Genomic DNA, 26,302 nt, shown 5'->3' on the forward strand with positions numbered 1-26,302 from the left:
CTACAAATAATCGACACACAAATAAATCCGTGACTGACAAGTAGAATTATACAGAGAGCTGGAGGAAGTGGCGCATACGATTTTGATGCGGTGGCCTGAAGTGGTGGTGAGTGCCCAGGTGCATGCCTTCTTGCTGGGGTATTTATCCGGCCAATTGGGGCTGGTGATGATGCCGCTCACACTATTCACAGTGTGATCGCAGCCAGCTGTAGAAGACATCACTGATTCAATGCAGACCTCTATATCATTCTGACATGGAAGAGTCTCAAACCGTGAGTGAGCATTGTGCCCATCGACTCCGAGGCCCGCCCAGGGGGGAGAATCAATGTGCCGGCATACCAAAGAGACGAGTTTGAGGTGACGTACCTTCTTTACAGTCGTGTTTGTTCTCATGCAGCACAAAGCCACTCCTGCACTGACAGCTGTAGCTCCCAAAGGTGTTGACACACTCGTGTTGACAGCCACCGTTCTCCTTAGAGCACTCATCTTTGTCTGAGGAAGCACAGGGGAGCCCACCGTGAAGACTTTTTCCTTCTCCAGACCGACAGATCGCAGCTCCGAGCGATTGACTGAGAAGACTTCACCGTCGGGGGACTCACCTGAGAAGAACTGTGCTTTAAAGCCCTTTTTGGACACCGTATTGTCGGATTTAAACTCAATGCGCATGTTGTTGTACTGGGAGGTGATAGCTTCTGGTTTCTCTGCCCCGCAGAACTTCCCGTGGAGCCTTGAATCCGCCGACAGCCCGCTGCGCACCTCCACGTAGTCGTACTTACAAACCTGAGCACGGGAATGGAGCACGTGAACATTTTATCTGGTTTTATTCATGTAACACGAGGACGACAGGAGGGCTCGTTGCAATGACAGAGAGAGAGAAGAGAGAGAACATAGAACAAACCCACCCCGTTCCGATTGAAAATAACCCCAGTGCTCACGTCATTGCCCTCAGTCTCGAAGACGTCAAAGAGCAGAGTGATGCGGTACTGCGTGGGGGCAACCAGCTGCCAGATGCAGTTCTTGTTTGGGGGGTACTCTCTGGGCCAACCCGGGCTGGTGATTGACCCATTCAGCTTGGTGATGAAGCCTCCACATGCAGCTGGAGAGAAAACACAACATGAGAAGAACTTATGTCACAAAATGATATGCTGCAAACATACAGCTGAAATGAAAGTCATCTGAAGAATCCTTTTGTCTGGAATAAACCGTATTACTGCCTGACCCCCCCCCCGTGAGGACTCAGGCAAACTTTGTTACAGTTACGCAATGCACAACTGGCGTTGCCCCTCATCTGGTTATTTTTCGCAAAACTCAATATGCAGCATCCTTACCAACGGCAACAGATGTTTTTTTTGATAGAGTTATTAGATGTGGACAAGGTGAAATGTTGGAATCGTAAAAGTTACAGTACTTAGCTGTTTTTACCTGCTATACGGATATATGGTGCCAGTTTATTATTTCTCTACGTGTATATGTCTTTACAAAAAACTGCATTAGCTGAATATCGACGCATATGGCAAAGCTGTAGTAGTAGCTGACTTTCTCCAGGGGAGTGGTTAAGTGGTCAACCATATATTGTACAGCTTGTATACTAGTAGTTACAGTAAGATTTGAACAGCAACATATCATTTAACATAAAAATAATACTTGTATTGTTGTGTGCACGCCCGGCCAGTACAAGCATCACTGTTGGTATCTTTTCTGGCTTTTAGAAATGACTGTACTTATTGTATCTAGGGAGCTAACTGAGTCAAGTGCTTTAACATTAAATTACATGGTGAGTATGGCTGGGGACTTTTCTCCCTGTACTTACCCTCGCAGCTGCGCTTGTCAGCAGCGAGCTCATAGCCTGGGTCACAAGCACACTTGTAGCTGCCTAATGTGTTGACACAGCGTTGCTCACAGCGACCGTTGTCCGGCTTGGAGCACTCGTCCATCTCTGAAAACACAAAGATATATCAGGACCCTTTTTGCCGGCCCCCTGGCTCGGTGGCTTACGAGAGAAACACCCACCGTTAACATCAAAGCCAAAAAAAGAGGGTTGCACAAAAACATCAGAAATTAAACGTGTACTTCCATAATGTTCAAAGGATAACCGACTAAGCGATTGCTGAAATGTGTCAGATTAAACAGATGTTGACGTTCTCTCTCTCTCGAGAATGTACAACCTGTAACCTCGGACCTTTGAAGAAGTTGGCAGCAAAACCGGCCTTGTTGACAGAGCCATCTGAAACAAATTTCATCCAGAGCTGGTTGGAGCTGGTTTTGATGTCATCTGGCTTGTCGTAGCCACAGAAGCGGCCCATTAGGGGACTGTTTTCAGAGTTTCCGTCACGGATCTCAAGGTAGTCATAGGCACAGCTGTCATGTCTCTCAATCTGAGGAAGGTTAGAGGGTTTGAGGTTAGAGTTGGACATCAGCAAAATCTCCAATTCCCCAAAAATAAGTTTAATTAATGGTTACCCCTCACTCCCCCCAGCCATATCCTCCAGTCTGACAGGAAGCTGAAAATCCCCCCGCCCCCCTAAAAAAAAATCACTCAAAACTCTGCACTTTAATCACTTGTATTCACTTGTTTAAAATTGTATTGAAATTGTATTACGTATTTATATATATATAGTATTTATATATATAGTATTTATAACAACTCTACGTGAATCTTTATGTTTACTTAGTTTTAGGAAATGTCTCGTCTTGTCTGTTGTGCCTGTGCACTTTTATATGTTTCACCGTGGGAGAGTGGGAAACGTCCTATCGATTCCTTTGTATGTCTTAACATGTGAAGAAATTGACAATAAAAGCTACTACGACTACTACTACAAAAGGACTGGCATCTTACCTCAAAGGACTGGAAGGTAAGGCCTACGTGGTAGCCCTGAGCAACAGTGATCTTCCACACGCACATTTTGTTCGGCCTGTAGTCATCGGGGTAGTTGGGGGACTGGATCTGGCCGTTGTCTTTCTTCACTTCCCCACCACAGATGGCTGCATGTGAAACACAAACAATTGAATCAAATGAAAAGAATACTGCGCTCTCATGATAGCAATATCAGCACCACATGCCTCTCAAAAAACAAAAAGTGTGCTCACTGCTGTGATTTACACAATGTGGATGAGCTGAAATGCCTCCACTACCAGCTCCCACACACACAAACACGAATCATCCCTTTGCACAATCTGGAAACAATGGAGGGGGAACGTGAAGGGCCGGCCAACATCTGATTAATGCTGCATAAAGTGCCTGACACATCAGCAGTAGGAGAGCCAACAATGATGGATGTCACTGCAGCCTCGAAGCACATTGTTGGATCTGCGACTGGCCATGCGTTCAGTCAGCTGGGCGGCAGACTGGAATTGGGTTCAGCGAGGTCGAGGAATGGATGCTTACCCTCATAAACGGCAGAGAAACCTTTTCCCACCCAGTTACTGCTGCTGCGGAACTCGATCCACAGTCGGCTGTCGGTGGAGATGATCGGCTCTGGCAGCTTATCGCCACAGAAGCGTCCTGGGTCACAGGTGAAGATACAAACCGATATTTGATTATTCACGACACTTGTGATCGCTCTGAAATTCCTCGACACAGCAAAAACATAAAAATAGACGAGAACTAAACAGTTCTGTATTTTAGAATTTTACATTTCTTAAATGGTATGACTAGCTGGAAGTAATAGTCACTTTATACCTTTTTTCACACATTACAATGTTTTACCCTATAGTTTCGGTACATAATATACATATCTTCATAAATTGTAACCCATGTGAAACCTATGTTACGTCTAACTACTGCTGTACTTTTTCTTGTATGATAGGAAACTGAATATCTTTGAATTGTGGACAACTTGTTGGACAATAAATATATTGGAGATGTCACCTTTTTGTGGTGAATTGGAAAAATTGGGGTCAGATTAATCAATAATGAAGTCAAGTGTTAGTAACAGCGATCTCCCGTTAAAACTGACCTTTGAGAGGTGCCTTCCTCCAGTATCCATCTCGAATTTCCACATGGTCATACCAACACAAGTGGCTCCTGTACAGATCCATGGAGGTGAAGTTCAGAATGATCTTAAAAACCAAGAGAGCACGATTACGGACGCGTTCAGGTAAACACGGAGCAACAGAGACACCACATCTGTGTGCACGGTTAGTTTCCAGGCATGATCTGGTATTTTCATATGCTCATACCTTTTCCCCCGGTGTGACTGATATTCTCCAGATGCAGTGCTTATAGGCTGAGTATCCGTTGGGGAAGCCCGGGGAGGAGAAGTTGCCGCTGCTGTCCTGCAGACTGTCCCCACACCCTGTGCATGAACACACACAAACCCGCACGTAAGGCCCGAGTCGTGAGCACGATGCACTGCCAACGTGCCTTTGCCTGAAAACACCTAAGCCACCAATTCAAACTACACACACACACATCAGATCTGAAGTAAATCCCCTGAAAAATGTGCTGCAGCGACAGATGCTGGATGCTGGAATTAGAACACTGAATGTGAAGTAAAGGCTTTAATGTTCATAAAGAGCACATCTGCTTGTAATATTCACCCGCAGCCCTGCACCTCTCCCCTTCCCTCCGCCATCTATTCCAGATGAAGATCACACAAAGGAACTGAGAGTGTGAGACACTTTCTCTGAGCATCCTCTGAAAATAAACCTGGCTTACTATAAATAACCGAGCCCTCTGGAGGGCGTGATGCATTATGTACGCCTTGCCAGGGAAGAAGCACCCTTTATTCGACTGGCAAAAAATAAAACGTGCAAAACGCCACGCACGGTCTCAAGGAACCGAGGGAGACTCAAGTGGGGGAAATATGTGGTTAATTAAGAGAGAGAGGACATTATAGAGAGTAAACTGTATCTATAGTGGTCAATATTGACAGATGTATGCATGTATTATTATTATACTCTGTGTTATCTTGACCTCAGGTTGGGTTTTGAAGGAGTCAGGAAAACATAACCCCCAACTGTTCACATTCATTGCATCCCTTGAGGTTTGTGTGGAAGCAATAAAAACAAGAATCGCTGAGCTAAGACTTGCGTGTAACAATGCTTGGCAGAGGTTTGCCAGTCCTAAACCATTAACACGCACTCAGGCACACAATGGGAGATCCATGGCTCTGTAAGGATTTCTTGTGGAGACTCACCCCCCCCCCCCCCCCCAATGTGCGTCACATCAACCAGTCATTGTCTTCCTCGCGAGACAGAACTCGTCTTGAATGAAGAGCCAGAATGCTTGCGCAGACACATACGGTTGAAACCCACACTGGCAGGTCCAGCTCTGGAGACCATCCCCGTGTTTATTCATTGAGCTTTAATGTGAGGCCTGACCTACAATGAACCGTCTGTCATAAAATCTATTCGGCAGAAGGCCATCCTCAACGTGCATCTGCGATAAATTCGGTTTACTTCAACAGCGGTGGATCCTCTCTTATCCCTGGAATCCTGAACACAGCGAGTGGTTGGGAACAGGGTCAGGCTTATGTAACTCTCCTTCGTGGATAGCCTCACAGTTTACACGGCAAGGGCTGGGATGTGCCTCCATGAGCGGTGTTCCCAGCAATCTTTTAGTCATTGTCCTCTGGAGAACAGCTGTTCTTCTGCATCTATCTGGGAACCAGTGATGACAAACTTCCTGTCTCTGGATAGTGTTTACACTCATCCCAGCTTGGGAATCTTGGATGCTGTAGCCAAGGAACCACACCATATCAAGAGTAGATGCTTGGCTATTTCTACACAGTGTGAGCTGCATCTAGGGATGGCACAAGGGGATGCAGGCCTCTCTCTCTCTCTCTCGCTCTTTCTTTCTTTTAGGGCTATGCAACACACACACACACAGCATTTGTCCTTTTGGTCTTACTGGAGCATTTGTAGAGTTTGCGTGCCTGTGTGATATCCCCTTTGCTCAGTCTGGTTCTCTGGCCAATGGGTGGTCGCACCCCGTTCACATCGTAGCGTGGCAGGATGGTGTCCAGGAAGATGCCCCTGTAATTCAGCAAGAGACACTGATGTTAATGTTGAATAAAACCCAGCCGGCATGCACACAATCCTGATGATTATTCTCACATGCATCCACACCACAAAACATGTTTGCTCAAGGATGAAGTGACTTACCATCAAGAGGGCAGTTCAATAACTGTAAACATTATTATGAACGGATTTTGGACTGCCAGTGTTGGCTAACCCAAACATTATGTGCCTGTTTTATAGACAAATACATAAAATCACACAGGACAGACTACAGGGGCATGGATAGCTCATTTTCATATTCACTTTAAAGCAGACATCTAAAATACTAATTTACATTTTCAAACATTAAAACGTCTCAATACATTAAAAAAATGTGATGTAAAATGTAAAGGAATATGTCAATATTTAGTCCATGTAAAACACAATGCTAATGCTTGTCATGAGATTTGGCACCAGTTCAATTAGAAAGCATGAGGCCTTCATGCACACCCACGTCTGTGTGGACACAAGAGTTATCATGATCCTGACACACCCGCTTGTGCTTTTATAAACGTAACATCATAGGACCATAAACAAAACATCTTATAGATAGATACACATCAGAAGGAAACGATCAGTGGTCGCTTTTCCACTGTCCCATCATTTTCTAACGAGGTAGATTATAATATTATTTTAAAATACAAACTGCACATCTATAATTTCTTTTTTTAATCTCAATTGCCACATGTCCCTCCATCTCCCATCAATGTACTGTATATGTAGGTAAAGTTTCTTTTTTATTATGATTTCAAAACACTGATGTTTACTTTATGATTCTTTCAGATCTCCTCGTCTCTTTCAGAAATGACTGAAACGGTCCATCTGTTGTATTTTAGCCAGTGTTCCTTCCTTTGAAGTCAGGGTTAAACAGTCTGTTTGAGGTTAAGGCTGACATCATCCTTCACACACGTCTGCCCTACACATGGGCCCAATCGCAGGGCTTAAGCCCTTCTCCAGAGGAACTGTGCAAGCTCAATAAATTGCATAAGCTATGAAGGTAGGGATGTGGACAAACTAAAAACGATCAGGTGAAGCATCCAAGTAAAAAAAATGATAGAACAGTAGCTACAGAAAAAAACACATTTCCCACTGCTGTCTCTCTTGACACTTTGCTAGTTTATCATCTCTATTTTTTGTCAAAGTATTGGCGAGAAATGGCCTGGCTCCCTGGTCGTTCCCATGGTGACATGCCTATCAACGCCAGGCATGTGCAAACAGAGCAGCCTGAGCGAACAGTTTAGACTCCTTCCCGTCTGCCTGTAAGCTTCCAGGAGCCCGTATGCTGGCTGCCGGTAAAAAAACGCCACTGCAGCCGGTGTCAGAGCAGACAAAGGGCACACTGGCAGATCTCTATTTGAGTTGGCACAGCTCCATGCACCGGTCCTGAAAAATATCTCTGGAGCAAAGGAGGGGGCAGGCAGAGTTGTGGGTCGGGTAATATACCCGAGACAAAAAGCATGGGGATCAGCCCTGCTTGTCCCCCGGAGACCCAGCAAAACATCAAGACCAGCCATGAAATCTTCCGAACAACACGCGGCAGCAAAGGCCCTGGCTTCCCACAGTGATTTACTGTAAAACACCGGGCAAACACAGCGGCTAATAATGGTGTGACAAAGAAAGACACTGGCACAGGTAAATCAGCCAATCGGCGCTCAAGAGAAAGTACTCGGAATGACTTGTGAAAAGCTAACAGGAGCCTCTTGTTTGCTCGTACAGCTCTGTGAAACATTCCCCAGCAGCGGCAGCCATTCCTCTCTCAATGTCGAAACCGTCTTTTTGATCAACACAGTTCCACGAATTAGGATTGCCACAGAGTAGGAGTGAAAAGCGAACAGGACGGATTACCCCAAATAAACATACTTTCGGAAAGGGCCGCTCCATTGTGCGGCAGACTGCATTGCATACCACGAATTTAGAGAATCAATAGGTAAAGTCCAAATCCTGAACTAAGATGACAGCAACTACATGAATATTTGTTTTTTTTAAGGGTTGAGTCGACTGAAATCCAAAATAAGCTCAGACTGTCCTCAATGAACACTTTCTTTTTTTGGGGAAAAAAAGTATTAGCTCCAGTGGACTTTCTTCAGGTCACAAAATGATCCTGTATTCCTGAAAACCCAAGAGAGAGAAATAGCTGTGGCTGGTATGAACAAAAAGGATTATTTTGGGGATTTGGTGTTAATTTATGACTCCATTCCAACATGTGCGGTTTTAGATAGATGGATAGATATATACTTTATTAATCCCCAAGGGGAAATTTGTCGTAACAGTAGCAGCACCAATAAACTAAACACACAAGAATAAAAAATAAAATATAAAATATAAAAAACAGGGATGAAAGATATAGATGTATACATTGTTTTGTTGTTCAATACTACACTAAACCAAGCTAATTCAAATCCTGCAATATTCCAGCTCCATTCTGTGTGAAGTGCATTCTCGACCTACAGCTTGGACGCACTATAAATAAAAATAATAATATCAATGGATTCCATTTGGAAGGCACTCTTCATCCAAGAATCTCAGAGTGCCACAGAGCCAGTACATAGTTAAAACTATAAAAACAAAAAGGAACTGGGCATGACAGGCATTTCTGTACATTAGCCGACATCCAGACAGACTCTGCTTCTCAGAATCCGTTTACCGCAAGAGTAAGGCACTGGACTTAGTAAGAGGCCCATACACAGAGAGTAAGCCAGGGCATGGTACGAAGTATATTTGTAGCTGACATTGAGGGGCGAGTAAATTAAAATATATATATATAAAAAAATAAAACAGGACAGCCAACAGCTGGTTCTCATATCAGAGTAAAGTAATGATCTGGGTTGCCTCGTCTGTGTGCCCATAGATCACATTACACCACTCCAGCTCACTGAAGGCTGTCAGAACTACGGCTGCTATAGGTAGAACATTGCATAGTTGAAGTGACCTGCAGCTGTCCAAGAGGTTTCCACTTTGTTTATCTCTGCAAGACAGGCAAGGGTCAAAATGCAGTTTTCATACAGAAAACCAAAGTCATATCCTGTACATGTCAGCTGGGGGCAACCATAATATTTACACGACTAAAGTTCGGTCGCCGATGCTTGCGAAACATTCTAAATGTACATGGATGTCAAAAAAGCTCTTTTCCGGGAGCGTATAGTTCTGCTTTTGTAATTACAAGGATGACTCAGAATCTGAGTCAACTTCTCCCAAGAGGAATATTTTGGTTTTGCAGTCACCAAGCTGGTGGAGAAGACTTTGAATCACCGGCAGCCTGAGAAGTTGTTTGTCATGCAGCTTTTTCCAATAAGATCTGTCCTCTGACGCCCAAACACCTGTGTGGGCTGAACAACAGCACAACATCTGGAAAAACTTCATGTTGTGTTTGACAGGGAGAAAGGAATGAGTTCAGCTGGAGACAAAACTAAGTGTTGAGTAAGGGCGACACATTTTCACAGTTCTGCTTTTATAAAAAGGATATTCTCTATTCAACTAATCCAATACCAGATTTGGTTTAATCAAAGTCTAAGAAACACCATGTTAGAGTTACGTGAATTGATTTACTGAGCAAAGAGAGCGAGGCAATACCAAAGCATGCATGGACACAGGGCAGCTATGCCCCCCATCAAGTATCCTCCCTTCACCCAAATAAATAAAAAGTATATATTGAATAACAAGTTGTGATTTGCTATGATTTTGCCCACATGCTTTCTATGAATGTATGTGTGTGTGTGTGTGTGTCTGTGCATTGACTTTGCATGGGACCTAATCGCGCGAAGAATTCGCAACGCTTTTGGTGTGAACGCAGCATAATTCTCCTTTACAGTAATGAACTACAAGTGTATAAATAGAGTTGTAAAACTCATTAAAAATATTTAATCATTTAGATGAGGGTATGTGATGGAACATAGGCTATAGAATGTGCCGCAGGCTACTGACTTTGGGTTGTAAGGACGAACACATGGGAAACATTAATTGGGACAATTAGATGTCTACTCCTCCGTTCCTTACCACTGGTGCAGAGCCCATTTATAACCTCCCTGTTGAGAACGGGCCCATGCTTGGCCGCTCATACAAACGACTTCACACAAAAGGCCCCAAGTTTCTAGTTTTACTTCAGAAAATCAAGCACTACCAACAACCAATGCAATTTACATATTTATTTATAATACCGTTTGTACCGTTTTTTTCCCTCCTGATATCTCTTGTTGCACTGTCCACTGTGCTGCTGTAATCCTGCAAATATCCCCACTGTGCATGGGATGAATAAAGGTTTATCTTATCCTAATGAACGTAGCCACGGTCATTTTCAAAAAAGGCGGAATTGTCACTTATTTTGACACAACTATTACATTTCTAAAGTAGAGCACGGACTAGTTAAGTACACTCCGGTTCAATTCTCCTTTCACTTGGCTATCCACTCCAGGAAAGTAAGGATGATTTCAGTTGGAAGGTGAGCTGCAGTCAATGAGCCCTGCACCCCACCCCGAGGATGCACAGAGCGCTGTGTGCTTGTTTACTCAACGTTTATTAATATTGAACATGTCGCATATCAGAATTGTACTATTTTTGACAAAGCACTCCAATGGATAACAAACAATGCAGCCTCCATGTGTGAAGTAGATCCGATGAGCGGCTCAGGAGATATGCAAAGGACACACCGACAGACAAACAGATTCCTTGCACTATAGTGGGATGTAGGTCATTACCTTCGCATTGAAAATGCCGGAAGGTAATGTTTTGATCGCCGTGTATTTATTTATTTATTTGTATGCGTGTTATTCGCAAAACTCAAAAAGTATTGAACCGAATCGCATGCAATTTGGTGGGATGATTGTTTATTATCCGGGGACCAGTTGATTAGATTTTGGGATCGATCGGGTCAAAGGTCAAGGTCAAAATCTTTCGCAGAACTCAAAAAAGTTGAACGAATGAATGTGGGAAAATTGGGATGATTGTTTATTATCCCAGACTGAAGAAAAGGTCAAGGTCAAAGGTCATGAACAGGTCAAAATCTTTCGCAGAACTCACAAAGTATTGAACCGAATCGCATGAAATTTGGTGGGATGATTGTTTATTATCCGGGGACCAGTTGATTAGATTTTGGGATCAATCGGGTCAAAGGTCAAGGTCATGGAAAGGTCAACATCTTTTTTTTTACCATAGCATGATACATTTTTGTCCAATTGGCATGCAACTAATGCCAAAATGTTCATAATTCAATGCCCAATCTTGTGATATGCGAAGGTATGCGCTCTACCGAGTGCCCGTTCTAGTTATTAGTGGTTTACTTACATTTTGCTTGGAATGCAACAATTAGTAGCAAGGCATTTGTTATTACCTTCGCATTGAAAATGCGGAAGGTTATGTTTTGATCGCCGTGTATTTATTTATTTATTCGTTTATTTATTTGTATGTGTGTTACTCGCATAACACAAAAAGTATTAAACCGAATCGCATGAAATTTGGTGGGATGATTGGTTATTATCCGGGGACCATTTGATTAGATTGTGGGATCAATCGGGTCAAAGGTCAAGAAAAGGTCAAACTCTTCTTTTTACCATAGCACGGTCAATTTGTATCCAATTGGCATGCAACTAATGCCAAAATGTTCATAATTCAATGCCCAATCTTGTGATATGCGAAGGTATGCGCTCTACCGAGTGCCCGTTCTAGTTATATACATAGTGTGATGAAGCTGCTAAGATGGCTTTGCAGCAGACTAATCACCTAACAGCTCTTCAAAGAGCCTTTGGGAGCGTAATGAGCTGCTTCATGGCGTGAAAGCACAACTTTTACAAGGAGCTTCACGTCGCCTCGAACGTAGCACATGACATTTTTTGTCATGATGAAGCAGGGCAACCGTTGCTGTGCTAGCTCAGCCCCAGGACTGATGCTGCTTCACTGGGGCAGGAATCAAAGAGGAGTCCTAATTTGAACAGGTCGTGGGAAGGCTTCAAAGACTCGCCTTTTACTTTAAAGAAAACTGAATAATAATTTGAATCATTTCAGGTTTTTCAGAGGCGTTGGATTTTAACTATTTAAAACACAGCTCAGACCTGGTGCTGATGCCACATTGAGAGTGAAAAGATGAACAAGCTGGTAAAAAACCTATGAGGCAAAAATGTGGTTGGTTGTGTAACCGACAGATCTACTCGGATCCACTCTGTGTCCCAACGGGAGAAAGCTAAATGGAACCAGACACGTCTGATTTCTTGCTACAATGTACTTCATGCAAGTGTAGTATTGTTTACATTACAGCAAAAAACAGCTTCATCTTATCCAAATATTGCATAAATCTCATTAGTGCTCCTCCAACGTCCCTAAGGCCCTATGCAATGTGAGCATCAATTGTTCATGAAAAATACATCTGCCAAAAGAAACAGACAATAGGAAGAGTCCTTGGTTCAAAACATGGGCGTTTATGTAGGACATACTTTATAAATATATAAACTAAGGACCCACCTTGTCCAAGAAAACAGTTTCCATCACATTGCGCTTGAAATAAAAAAAATGAGGAAACAATTCTGTACCAAGATAGACATTCAGAGAAACTTGAGCTTATTCTCAATGTTAGTTTTCTAGTGATTTATTATTGGGGAGAATTTAGTGTTTCATTCTTCTCTTTCGGAACCCTGCCACATTACTCAGCAGCAGCCCGTAGACACAGAGCTAGTGCATTACAGATCTATATACTCATAAAACTCTAAGAGCAGAAATGGAAAATAAAGATAATGGGTTAAAAGGTTGCAGCAGAGTGGGAAACAGCTTGGCCGGACTCAGTCTAAGACTAGTTTTCATGTCTGGGGCGTATGGAGTGGAACTTGGCTCCTACCTGGAGAATGTATTCCTGGCATAGTGCATGATACTGTCAAAGTCATAGTCCTCTCCCAAAGAGTCCACCTCCCCCGGCTCCATCTTCAAAAAGTTGTACTCTTGTCCTGTGAAAGGAAAAAGGGAAGGGAAAAGCACAGTTGAAATATGAAGCAAGAGTCCTACTGTGCCACCTTATGTATGCATGTCTGGCAAAAGGTGAATACAGTTTTACTCTTTCCAAAAAAATGGATCTTAAAATGCGGCTACAGATACAAGACACAGCTAATGTTTCACAGTACGATGTTATGCATTTTAGGATGACAAAATAATTCTACATTTTATATTTCACAGACAAAAATTTGAAAAGGCTGGCCCGGATACTGCCTGTCACGATCAGCTGTTTATATGCCGTCGACCAGTTCTATAAACACGTGAAGGCCGACGATGAGCGTATGCCCCACTGGTGTTTTTTTCTGTTTTTACCAGCCTAGCCCAGACTTTCTGTGTGTACAAATGTGTTACTTTTATTATTTTGACTCTTACTGCATCTATCCAACATTATTGCTGAGGGATCGATGAGACCTGGGCTCCTACCTGGTTGTATGTTGTCCCTGATAATGCTGACGTGTTCGTCTCGATCCGGCCGCGTGTGTTCGTGCCAGAATCCAATCACGTGACCCAACTCGTGCACCACAATACCAAACTTGTCACAGTTCTTCCCAATGGATATGGCCTGGGGGCCCCCTCCACGACGACCCACATAGGAGCAGCACCTGAGAATCAGCCACCAGACACACACACACACACACACATACATACAAACAGTGTCATACAAAAGCTTGGACTTAATATTTTGGTGAATGAAAAAAAAAAATCTGGAAACCACAGCGAGAGACCCAAAAACAAGTTATGTTTCCCTGGGGACGAGAAGAAGGAATGTCTCCTTGGCTCTACAATGTTTACCAGCTCCTATATTTGTACATGCTCTGTACATATAAAATGGAGCTCGTAAATGAGAGCAACATTATCGCAACAACCTCTGGTCTGTTTTACAGGCGAGCTTCGCGAGGAGACTCGTCATCCGCGCACACAGCAGTGACATTCATTCATCCGTCTGCCAATGCAACTGCTGAGTGCGACGGTGGTAGCTGGCTGGCTGCAGCGCTCCATCTCAGCGTGACATGAAAGGTTCAGTGTGGGAGTTGGGAGGACAGGCGCACACATCGCGGCCCTGTGGGCCAGACGGCCGCTCTTTAATTACTGCGAGCCAGGGCCGGGCTCTCCCGAGACACGCCCTGAACTTTGCACAGGACAGATGGAGTCCGGTTGCGATCCCACTGCTAACCACCGCTAACCACCGCCGCCAGCGCGGATAATGTCATCCCCGTTGCTCCGGAGACCAGTTACCAAGATAAAAATGGCTGGAAAAAGCTCACTTTTATAAGCTGCATCCGTTTTCTGTTAAGCGGTTCGTGTTGAATGATACATATCAGCGGGAGAGGTGCATTGGGTTTAATGACATAATGGTTCCAGCTTGTGGTTTAAATCTGTGTGAGGTTAAAACATGGGAACTGGAAGAGTTTGAGGTTTGTGTGTCCCCTGGGCAGTGCTGCCGCGAGCCATGTTGGTGCCCGAAGCGTAACTTCTTCATGATGCCCCCCCCTGAGATAGGAAAGGGACCCACGGCGAGCGTTGTTGTTATTATAACTATGAGGATTTTTTTGTTGCCTATTTTGTGATGCCCCCTCAGGACTTGGTGCCCTACGCACAGCGTAGTGCGCATTATGGGAGCGGCGGCGCTGCCCCTGGGAACCTCTCGAATACGTATCCTAACAGCCCTGCCGTCTTTCTCCTCACAATCATTTTCTCAAACTAAAAGTGTTGAACTTCTTTTTGCCCCCCAACAGTAGCTATTTCTTACATTTTGAAATATTTCATGGCTAAGTTAAAGAGCCCTGCACACCCAACAAGGTTAATAATCACTTACAGCAGCACTTTGCCTGAGTGTGTTTAAGAAAAAGTTGCTGAGTGGACACTGAGCCTAACTTTAGTGAAGTGTTATTGAGGAAGTCTCGCCCTTGGATGCAACTCTGTTCACCGTGTTCGACACAAGCGCTCTGGGACCAGGGTTGCCAGGTCTGTGTGACTAAACCAGCCCAATGGCCAATCAAAACCAGCCCAAAACCAGCCCAATGGCCAATCAAAACCAGCCCAAAACCAGCCCAATGGCCAATAAAACCAGCCCAAAAACCAGCCCAATATCAGAACTCAAAATATGCCCGTGCCAAACCATATACACTGCTTTTAAAGTCCATGTCCATGTGTGTACGTGCTGATCTGGAGTCAGTTTGGTAGGATTTGGGTATAAATAAATTATTTCATTTAAAATATGGATTTTTATTTAAAGACATTCATGTGATTAGCATGCAAAATAGGTCTACCCGAACCAGCGGACAAAAAATTCAACCCGCGGCAACACTTCAAAAGTAGCCCAATTCCGCGGGAAAACCGCGGACCTGGCAACACTGTCTGTGACTGATGCCGAGTGAAGATGAACCACAGGAAACATCTGTCTCTCTCAGAGCTGGTATGGGGCTGAATCAACCACTCACACAGAGGCGGTGAACAGCGAGGATGAACAATGGTGAAAGGCTGCTGCGCAGGGAGCAAGTAGAGGTACTCAGGGGCTAAATGATTAGCTGCAGATAACAAAGGCTCAACAGAGGCCGACCATTGTTCAGTTCCTTCACGTGGGAGCTAAAAAAAAACACTTACTCACCCACATGGCCGGTAGGTGAAGACAATATAGCTTTCTTCCTGCGTCCTCTCGACAAAGGTCACACAGGTGTGCTTCTCCCAGTGCCGCATGGCTTGGCGGAATATTGCCCGCTGGCTGCCTGAATAGAACGACAGAGAGGGTGAGATCAGAGGAGCTGACGGAAACACACGCACACACATTTTATAGAAACGGGGAGCTGAATAGAAACGGCAACAGCTGGAAACAGCTTCAAGACGTGGAGTTGAATAGAGAGTGACTGGAAATGAAGTCATGTGAAATCAGAATGCAAAGCTGTGACACTTTCTAATATCTCCGAATGTTTCCGAATTGCATGTCTATCACAAAAACATTGCATTACTTATTTTGCCTTTCGACAGGATGTCACATTTCATCAGTGCATCGGTTTATTTCTTTATTCATTTGGAGCAACTCTCAGTTCAAGATTAGTCTTGATACTTTTTTTATATTTTTTATATAATAATAATAACTTTATTTATATAGCACCTTTAAAAACAATGTTTACAAAGTGCTCCACAGAGAGGCAAAGCAAAACAAGTGGAATAGCAAGAAACCAATATTACATTTAAAAGTATATATAAAATTAAAATTAAATGAAAAATAAATTAATGTACGTGAATACATGGGATGAGTGAATGTACAGTTACTTACCACTAAAGTTTCCACTGATGACATAGGGAATGACGCCTTCAGGCCAAACACGTTCAGGTCTGGAGGTGGCAGCCCTTTTCCTGCGGAGTGAACTTTGCCTTCTCTGGTTGGTTGATCCTTAAGATTTCAAATAAAGACATAAAAAACATTATTGTTATTATTAAAATGTGTTTCACATTTGTATGAAAAGCAAATATACTTTGCCCTTGAATATTTCCTCAAATGACAATAGACCTTTATCTTACAACAATAGTAGGCTACACTGCTTCAAGGTTCAATGACATTCAGAAATGAATTATTATTTATAATTTCTGAAAATACATTTACTCCCTTTAAGAGACGTTTGTTTAAGTAACATTGTCTTCCAATTTTGCACAAATGGATTTTCTTGAAGATGAATTATTTCTTCTTCCAAATTAATTTCACCACTTCAATGTCACTCAAACGCACATAAATGCAGAGTAACCATGGCGACTAAGCTCCCACCTAAACCTGGTGATAATAAGAAACAGCCACATGTGAACCACACGTAGCACAATCTGTACTTCCCTAAGCTGCAGAACAGACACTTATAATTAAGCAAATATAATTAAGCAAATGTAACCGCCATCATCTGGTACAAACCCATTTTACAGAAAACGTTGAACAGTAAAGGAAAGAGTGCATCCAAATTAAAAGGAAAGATGGTGAAATACAGACAGCGTTGTTTTCTTGGGACAGCCAGGCTTTACTGTTTTAAGAATTCTTGACCTTTTGATTATGCATTATTACATCATTGAACACACATTATATACATGTCCTTGTAAGGAGGGACAGTCAATGTGTGTAGGAGAAAAAACTTCAGAGGTTTGCACACAGTGCAGGAATGTAATGGGTGTGTTGGAAAGAAGTCACGATTTAAAACTATAAAATTAACATTCATAAAGAAAGACAATATGCCCGTATACCTTCATATTGTTATTATTATTTTTTTTACCAAAATGTTAATAGAGAGATAACATAACGTTTACATTTTATATTCTTCTGTACATTTAATATATTTCAATTCATGCACTGTGTTGATTACCTTCGCATTGAAAATGCGGAAGGTTATGTTTTGATCGCCGTGTATTTATTTATTTATTTGTATGTGTGTTACTCGCAGAACTCAAAAAGTATTAGACCGAATCGCATGAAATTTGGTGGGATGATTGGTTATTATCCGGGGACCATTTGATTAGATTTTGGGATCGATCGGGTCAAAGGTCAAGGTCATGAAAAGGTCAAAGTCTTCTTGATTCACATGCAATTTGGTAGGATGATTGGTTATTATCCGGGGACCATTTCATTAGATTTTGGGATCGATCGGGTCAAGGTCATGGAAAGGTAAAAATCATCTTTTTACCATAGCACGGTCAATTGTTATCCAATTGGCATGCAACTAATGCCAAAATGTTCATAATTCAATGCCCAATCTTGTGATATGCGAAGGTATGCGCTCTACCGAGTGCCCGTTCTAGTTTGTTTATGTTATTGTCCAATGTTGCACCACCGGCTAGGACACATTCCTTGTGTGTGAAAACATACTTGGCAATAAAAGGTTCCGATTAAAAGGGTTGAGACACGATAAGTTTCAGAACACATGAAAACTTCCCATTTTACATTAATGCCTGCCCCTGATTTCCAGAGCTTAATAAATAATGAAATATATAAGATATTGACCTCTATGAGGTAATTTTATGTGATTTATGTGATGCTTCAATGCCATATAAGACGAAGAGGACAAAACTTCCACAACACTTACCAGTATAAAGAACAACTTTACTGAGAGACATCAAGATAACCCCGACGAAGGCCACAGGCCAAAAGATTCCTTCGCACAATAAAGTTGTTCTTCATACAATAAGCATCACTGTAGAAACAAAGACAAGTACATGTACATCTGGTCCCAGAACATCCTGCTAATGGATTGTTAGTCCATAACAACACTTTAAGCCCCCGGTCAACTATGCGCCCTCATAAATTTGATTAACATGTGAGCCACAGTTTTCACAGCTTTTTGCTAGAACAATGTGTTCTGTCAAATTTCAGTCTGCAAGAGAATCTTAGCAGCCTGCTGAGATCAATTAGCACGGACATTTGTTCATGTGTTGAGAAAAAGTCTGATAACAGCCAAATGGGTTTGCTTAACTGATAAGAAAGAGTGCTGGGAAGACAAAACTTGAGGAAGATGTGTTAATTGCAATAATATGATTAAATCTAGCGCCATCATTTATAGTTAGGCAGGGAGGACTTTAGGTCAACGGTGATATTAGTTGTTATTCTGATAAATTTATTCATGCTCTTTGCTTATGTAGGTCAGATAACAAGGGCTGAAAAATAAGGATTAGAGTTGGGATCCTGTGAAGAGAAACAACGACACCTGTAGAAAAGAAGAGGTTAAGCATGCGGCTGCTGGCTTCAGGTTTATCAGAAGTTCATTGTCTCATAAGGTGTAGGGACAACATTGGAAAAGGTTTTAAATCCAAACACTTAATTAATCAACACTGTAAGGAAAACACAGAATTAAATAAGGATTTGTCTTGTTTCCTGGAGTTTTATTTAATAATAAACAATAAAAAGTTGTGCGTACACTAACAATTAATCCTGAAAGAATGAGAGTAGAATGTTAATAAAAAATAAAAACATTTTATTTGAAACAAAAAAGTTGACTACTCTTAAAAAATACTGAAGTAGTTCATTCCTAATGATGCAATACATAAGTGAAACATTCTACTCTTGGAGATAGAGGACGTCTGTGGCAGCCTCAGTGGTAGATACAACAACGTATAAAGGTTGCCTTGACTACCAATTAGGACACATCTGTGTAAGGTGATCTGGTATGTATACTAAAGTGACACATTGTCTTTGCAGCCGGAGGCTGATAAGCAGAGTCTTATATAACTGCACTGATACTGCGATTCATTTTTAATATGAGAGCCTCCGTTCCATTACACAACTATTAGATGTGCAGTGACTAACCTGTGGACACATTGAAATTTAGAGATGAGTGTAGACACGCTCGGTCCATCTGCAGTCCAAAGCCTTGAGTCTTAACTCTGCCTCAGGGGTCACCACTGAGTCCATAAATCAATATTGCCCATTTGATATTTTGAGAGCAGTTGAAATGTATTTTTAATCCTGCACGATGCTTCCTTTCCTCTCACTAACTCTAGTGAAAAACAGAAAATCATCACTACTGAAGCGCAAACAGCAACATGCACATACCTGTTGGTTCACGCTCACCTGTAGTTTATCGGATCTGGAAGCTCATTAGTCCCTGCTGACTCACTCACGAGTCACGATTATTGCTTAAATACTGCTTTTTATTTAAAGGGCAACATTTAAGCTCACAAAGCCTTTCAATTACGCCCGAACACGGTTATACAAGTATAGCAATGTGCCGTGATGACAGGACCAATGCAGGCATGAACATTTAAAGACATGACGAACGCAAAGCGGCTCTCCGACAGGTGCTGCTGTGAATCATGTTCATTTCCGGTGTTTTGTTGCAATTGCATGGTATGTTAGAGTGCCAATCCAAAACACTTGAAACACTTTAACGAGGGACTTTCACCTCAAGATGTCATTTTTTGAAAGAGTGTTTTTGGTCATCGTTACCTGTATGATTAATAATCTGGACGGTCCTCTGCGCCAAATTGATTATTCTGTCCACTTTAAACATTTGCATGTCCTCCTCGTCAAGCGCGATGTCTCCCAGGAAGGCCACTGAAACACAGACAGAGATGGTACATGTCAGACGACTTGAAGGCAAATGCACAATATGGAGCATAAGTCTGAGCCGCCGAGTCGCCTCGAGCTTTTCCTGCTGCTCGGCCAGAGTCGGCCGCGTGGAGGCCCAGGCAGAGCACTCGTGGAAGGCCTGGAGCGAGTAACACACACATAAACACACGTTTCCTTTCTTCGTGTCCCTAATCTGTTTACCCTTTCCTTGCTGTGAAAAAGAAATAGAGTTGTGAAACAGCAGTGTGTCTGTTTGGCTCGGCGGAAGGCCGCCTTGTCTGGACTCCAAATTATGGGATCGAAATGTAAGCAGCATATTGCAGACGACTGGTGAAGGCTCATGCAATAAAGAGAGAGTATGAACTAAGAAACCTGACCAGTGACGTCGTTAATTGAGCCGAGTTAAGTCCAGATGTCACCGAACGACACAATGCACACGTGTGTGCTTTAGCGTCCACGGATAGTTAATGAGAACTAGCAGATATGGTACGGTGAGACACCGACACCACCTTAATGGAGTGATGTGGGGCACCTTGAACAAGTAATAGCTCTTTAAAGAGGCCAAGGAGAGAGAGAAAAAAGCAAACAGTCCCACTTTATGAGGAATGTGCTTTCTGGGATTCCGACTAAATGCCCCATTTCTTTGGAGGATAAGATAGGAGCGCTCTCCACAGGGACAGGGGGCTCACTTTTACAGGCTATTAACACCACTCTCGAATTTATGACCCGGCTTGTATGCAGGGGTCTTGGGGGGGCGGGGGTGGGGGGAGAGAATGGCAATGGGGTGTCACTGTAATCCCAATCTGAACAGGAAAAGACAACGACAGGGGAAAGAAAGGGAAGAGAGGAAGAAGGCATATCCTTTCTCTGCCCACACCGCAGCTCTGAATAGGCAGATGTGGAGCGGAAAGAAAATGACAGCCCTCTGCATGTGTCTTTAAAGGTTAGTGTGGTGGAGGGGAGACCAACCCAGAGGACTAAGAAGCTGGGAGGGACACTGTGTTAAAGGGAATGACTAACAGTAGTTGACGGTTGAATCTTCAATGTGGCCCCCTGATAAAAGCTTTAGCGCACCGGGAAAGAAAATTCAACACGTGGAGATAAACTTTTTTTGCATCTTGCCGTTTTTCTTCTTTTTCTTATAGAACGCAACAAAAATATTCACAGGAAATATCTTGCGCCTCCTGCGCTCCTACAAAAGCTTGACAGCGGTATGAGTCAAAAGATAAAGGGATGAAAAGAAAGAAAAAAACGTGGCTTGCGTCCCCATCTACGAGTAGAGTATTATTAAATCAATGTGGAGCTGGCTTTGGGAGATACAGGCCAGTCTTGCACCCTGCAGGCTGTCGTATAGAGGATGCACAGCATCGTTGCCGTGTTTGGGATTAGAGGTTAATGACAGCAATAAGAAAAGGTGCCGATCGCAGCCGGCAAGACAGGGCAGGCACAGAGGACAGGTTTAAATTCCAGAGGTCAAAGGGAACCTCTAATTTGTGCTGACAAAGTCACTACAACAAATCCCTGAGACATACACAATACTCACAAGACTATATCTGGATTAAAACACAGATTTGCACTTCAGTGGCACTTAAATAGCACTTATTATGGTCCTTTTGTAGTTCGACTATGTTGAGGAAATGTTACTTCCTGTATTCTTGTTGTTCTTAGTTTTGTACTCTAAGTTGAAATGCACTTATTGTAAGTCGCTTTGGATAAAAGCGTCTGCTAAATGACATGTGATGTAAATGTAATGTAATAACAAGCAGCACTTATACTGACAGCCTTTTCAAAAAAACACCAGTGATAGGAAGAAGCAACCGGATCAGATCAGAAATGGTTTATTGCCAACATGTCGCGGCTTGACGATTGTTGCTTCACAATAATCATAATGCAAGAGTAAAAGAGATCCTTCAAAAAGATACAATCTAACCAACAAATAGAACACGTTAAGACTACGTTATAAGTATGATAGGGGGATTTCAGAGAGACATTGTTCTCTTTTATCTTCACATTTTTATTCGATTCCCAGAACTGACTCAGCGCTGAAAAGAACAGACAATATTTCATTTGAAGTTGCTGTTGTATAAGAACTATCCAACATAATTATATTCACTCTAGTTTGACCGAGGACAATCAAAACAACAATGTGAGGTTGTTTCTTTTCACATCCAGTGTCAACTGGCACCGTATTAGCAGTGTTATCGCAGGCTGGGACCAAATAACGAGGAGCAGGCTTCCTCCCACCCCCACGAGGTTCACAGAGGGCTGCGCTCTCTGCCCAATCATCCACCTCCGTGCCGGAGACAGGCCGGTTAATCCGCAGCGTCATTGTTCTCAAACAACAGTGGAGATTGAAGTGAGCCAATGCACGGCCCGGCGGCGTTGGGACACGTTTCCCCCGGGCACAGCAGTCATCCTGGAGACGCTGTTGCAGGTTTATGGAAAGACTCTCAGGGATTGTGAATTAATCCCCTTGTCTCCTGGCTTTAATGATCCACAGAGGCACGGTTTGAGGGAATATTTTGTACACAACTCTAGGCTGGGATTGAGGACAGGCTATGGGGAAAGGTGATAAACTCATCTAGCTACAGAGCGTAGTCATGGTATGAGGTAGACTCGAGTGCTGTATTGTAGATTAAAACCCACAGAATGTGGCAGATGGCAATGGATCACTGTAGAGTACAATGCTGCATCTCTTTCCAAACATTATCCATTACCTAAATCACAACAGCTGCAGCTGTCATACGAATATCTGTGCAGAATAGTTAGATAATAGTCGTAGTTTTTCTTTTTGTCGCTGCTGTTCTAGATTAGATGTCCTTTTTTTAGTCAGAGAAAACTAAAAAGTGGGCATTTAAGTTTAAAAGCAAATATCTTATTTATTTCTCCAACTAATGAGACTAAATGTTAGACGGGGACCTTTGATGAAATGTTAATTGAACATATTTGGCAGGTGATAAAGACCAAATTCATTGTATTTTTTAAAGTTAATCTAAACCATTAAAATCCTTCTCATCTCATACTGCCCACCCCACCACCACCACCACCCCTCCCCCCGCCCCGATCAATCAGCACATCCAGTCAGATTATACATGAGATCTCAATCAAATTAATCCCATTGATTCGTGTAATGCCCTCGCTTCGATTTCTGCGGTGTCAAATGCTCCAGGACTATTCCCATCTCCTTCCAGGCCACGACATCTGCCACTGAAACCTGCACAAACATCGATACTAAACCGACAGACACCAACACCAGCCTGTATTTAGAAGGCCAACTCGTTGTACTCCTTGCTGTGCTTATAGGACCTACTGATGAGGGACGAGAAAGCCCGGCCAATATGTAAGCCTGGAATGCATCACAATACCCTGGCACCACCTCTTCACAGCTTGTGTTTGGTAACAAACGCTGCATTTGAATTCAAATAGAGGCCAATGATGTATTGCATTAAGGTGATTCCCATCGGATGACAGTGAGTATCACTTTTCAGGTTTCATTTTGGTGAGAGGAAGATCGAGAGACATTATTTTCCATTAAAAGTCTGAAGTTTCATCAAAGTCACAGCTGAGATCAAGACCGAGTTTACGTCGCCACACCGCAGCGGCAATCTCATTGGCAAGATGAGAGCGGCTGCAGCTGCAAAGGGCTCACGGCGAGATACTACCTCCCCTTTACATTTCAGTCTCCATCAAGCCCATTAGCAGATTGGATTCCCCCAGCGCAATCAGCCCCGATTACTGATCTACCCCACTGTCAGTCGAACCCCCTCTAATGACTCCTCAGCCATTGGTCTTTTTTTAATGTCAACGATACACAGCATTTAAACTGATGAATAATTCATCGCCACACTGCAGGGATTCTCACCTTTGACTAAAAAAAACAACTTCTTTTGACCATTCAGACTTCATACTTGTGGTTTAGGCAGCAAACTAACACATCCTCCAGCGGTCGGGTGTGAGGAAAGAGCAGCTTTCTCAGAACAGAGTTTAAACGGGTCTGTGGATTAACAGCATCTGAAAGAGTCTTCAACTTCCTATATTCATCACAGGTGAATAGCAACATATACAACGCTGATGAATTATTTAGAAGGGGAAAAGAAGCTGTGAATAATGAAGTGACTGTTAAGCTGCTCACTATACGAGGCTAATTGGGCATCATTGCAGCCATTTAAATGAGCTCTCCCAAGCATTTCCTGTTACTTAGGCTCCAGACCCAGACTTGGTATTAATGTAATGCAACATTAGTTATTACCTAGCTCTGACGACCAACATATTGTTCCAAGTATTGCACCGAGATCGTGCCAATAGATCGGCTCCCTAATCACCTGCACCCTGCAGAGAGAAGAGTGGCAGGGGTCCTGTAATGTAAAAAAAACACCCAGTGTGAGCTCGTATGCAGCCTGCATTCCATGATAAAAGAAAAGCATCTGCTTAAGTGTTGCTTGAAGGCCCAATCATGAAGTTCAACAGACAGCACTAACGCATTGGGAGAACAGGCTTACGGAGGGAGCTGTGAAATGAGGGTCATTTGTTTTGAACGGCTGCCATTCTCCGAGACTCCCATGAACAAAACCAAATAAATGAATAAAAACAAACGTCATCATTTTGTGAAAGGAGGAAATTCACACCAAAAAAAACACGTATTTTAAATGGCCATATCGCATATCAAGTGGCGAGAGGAAAAACACGGGTCACCTTGATAGAAACGACATATTCAGAGGCGGAAAGCCCCCCCCCCCCCGAGCTCGTGAATGGGCCGCCCTCACCTCACCTGAGCTGGTCACAGGAGTCTCATAGATGAAGATGGTCGTTTCAGAATTGAATGCATATGCAGACATCAGACCAGTCATGATTATCATTTCAGTGGAGCAGACAATGAGCGTGACTGCTTCTCATCTATTTTTCATTTTGAGAACGAGTGGGTCTAATCTCAGAGGCTTGTTAAGAGTCTTAAATGACTTCCTGGGATGCCGCCAAGTTTGGAGTTCTGCAAACTAAGGAATTTTCCACTGGTTAACTTCCTAAATAGATGGCATTACTTCAGTGTTATTGCATTCCATCAATGCACATTTCTATTAAGTCTGGTATAGTGATGAGTTATTTAATCCTTTGTACATGGGAACCTATTTTAGGGATTATTTTGTATTTAGCGTGGGTGAGGAGGAGTGGCAAACGCATGTTGTGACAAGAAATTAAGAATGCACTCGATGCTTTTGATATAATATGGATGAATAAATTGAATATGTCCTCCACTTGGTAAACTAGCCAACTGACCAGCCATCACAAATTGGCATCTTCTATGTCCTGACTTTCAAGAGGATAACAGGGAAGCAATTTAGTAAAAATCCTGATATCATAGAAGAGCGTTAACCAAGGACAGACATACAGAGGACGAGAAACAAATGCACTCCTCCCAGAACATTGATGCATTAGACGTTGTAAGCATTTTCCTGGGCGGAAGCGGCAACGTGACATAAAAATGCTGACCCTGAGGCCACAGAGAGCGATCAAATAGACTCAGTGCAGGGATGTGCTTGAAAAACAGGAAGAAAATAGAGTAAATCAATAATCCAAGAATTATGATCTACTAATATTTAGTCGACGTATGGTGAAAAATGTTGTCTCTGGTAACAACTGAGTGAGGCGTAAAAAGGGAGAGCCGAGACATCTTGGACGTTGTGCTGCTGGGTAGGAAGGAGAAAAGCAAGTGGGTGTTTGAAGAGCTGGAGACTGGGAGGGTTTAAAGAGTGGGAGTTTGTACTCCAAACCACCTGTCTGCAGACGTGTCCCGGGTAAACCATAAACACAACTGCACTCTATTCAAATGACTCTTAAAACTAGATTACTAATAGTGATAACATCCCCAAAAAAGAAGACAAACATCAATCCAGGAGTGGCGACGGACGTCCCTGATGAGGCACACACAAAGTAATGCGACCCCTTGAATCACAAACACAGCGTCATTGACCCTCGGTTAGTTTACCCTTCAGACTGAAGGAGTCATCTGAACCCCACGTCACTGTCCTTTCATCCCCATGAAAAAACAATCCGGTATGGCCACTTGAATGAGTCAAATTAAACAAAAGGAAGCAACATCTCCACTGACATAAACGTGGGACGTGGTTCATCTGCATCCTTTCCCGTCCTCGTGATGTAAAGCCACAGAATTCCTGAAGCACAATCTCCCATGCCACTTACTCTTCTCCTCCTCCTCCTCCTCTTCCTCCTCCTCAGGGGGAAGATGAAGACGGCAGACAGGTATAGGTCGCAGAGAGTTGGGGGATCGAACTGTGTTTG

General features: G+C 43.0%; 1 protein-coding gene across 1 annotated transcript in view; it reads right to left on the reverse strand.

The window, feature by feature from the left end:
- Positions 1-26,302, reverse strand: part of bmp1a (bone morphogenetic protein 1a) — a 31,480-nt gene that overhangs the window by 4,159 nt on the left and 1,019 nt on the right. The window contains 16 exon segments of the mRNA XM_056418564.1: positions 79-206; positions 367-492; positions 600-780; positions 936-1,096; positions 1,811-1,936; positions 2,180-2,375; positions 2,837-2,982; positions 3,386-3,502; positions 3,957-4,059; positions 4,180-4,295; positions 5,852-5,976; positions 12,818-12,923; positions 13,393-13,571; positions 15,578-15,695; positions 16,247-16,363; positions 19,886-19,993. Coding sequence (XP_056274539.1) covers positions 79-206; positions 367-492; positions 600-780; positions 936-1,096; positions 1,811-1,936; positions 2,180-2,375; positions 2,837-2,982; positions 3,386-3,502; positions 3,957-4,059; positions 4,180-4,295; positions 5,852-5,976; positions 12,818-12,923; positions 13,393-13,571; positions 15,578-15,695; positions 16,247-16,363; positions 19,886-19,993 — 2,153 coding nt within the window.

This window comes from Pseudoliparis swirei, chromosome 7 (genome assembly GCF_029220125.1).
Source record: "Pseudoliparis swirei isolate HS2019 ecotype Mariana Trench chromosome 7, NWPU_hadal_v1, whole genome shotgun sequence".
Taxonomy (NCBI): Eukaryota; Metazoa; Chordata; class Actinopteri; order Perciformes; family Liparidae; genus Pseudoliparis; species Pseudoliparis swirei.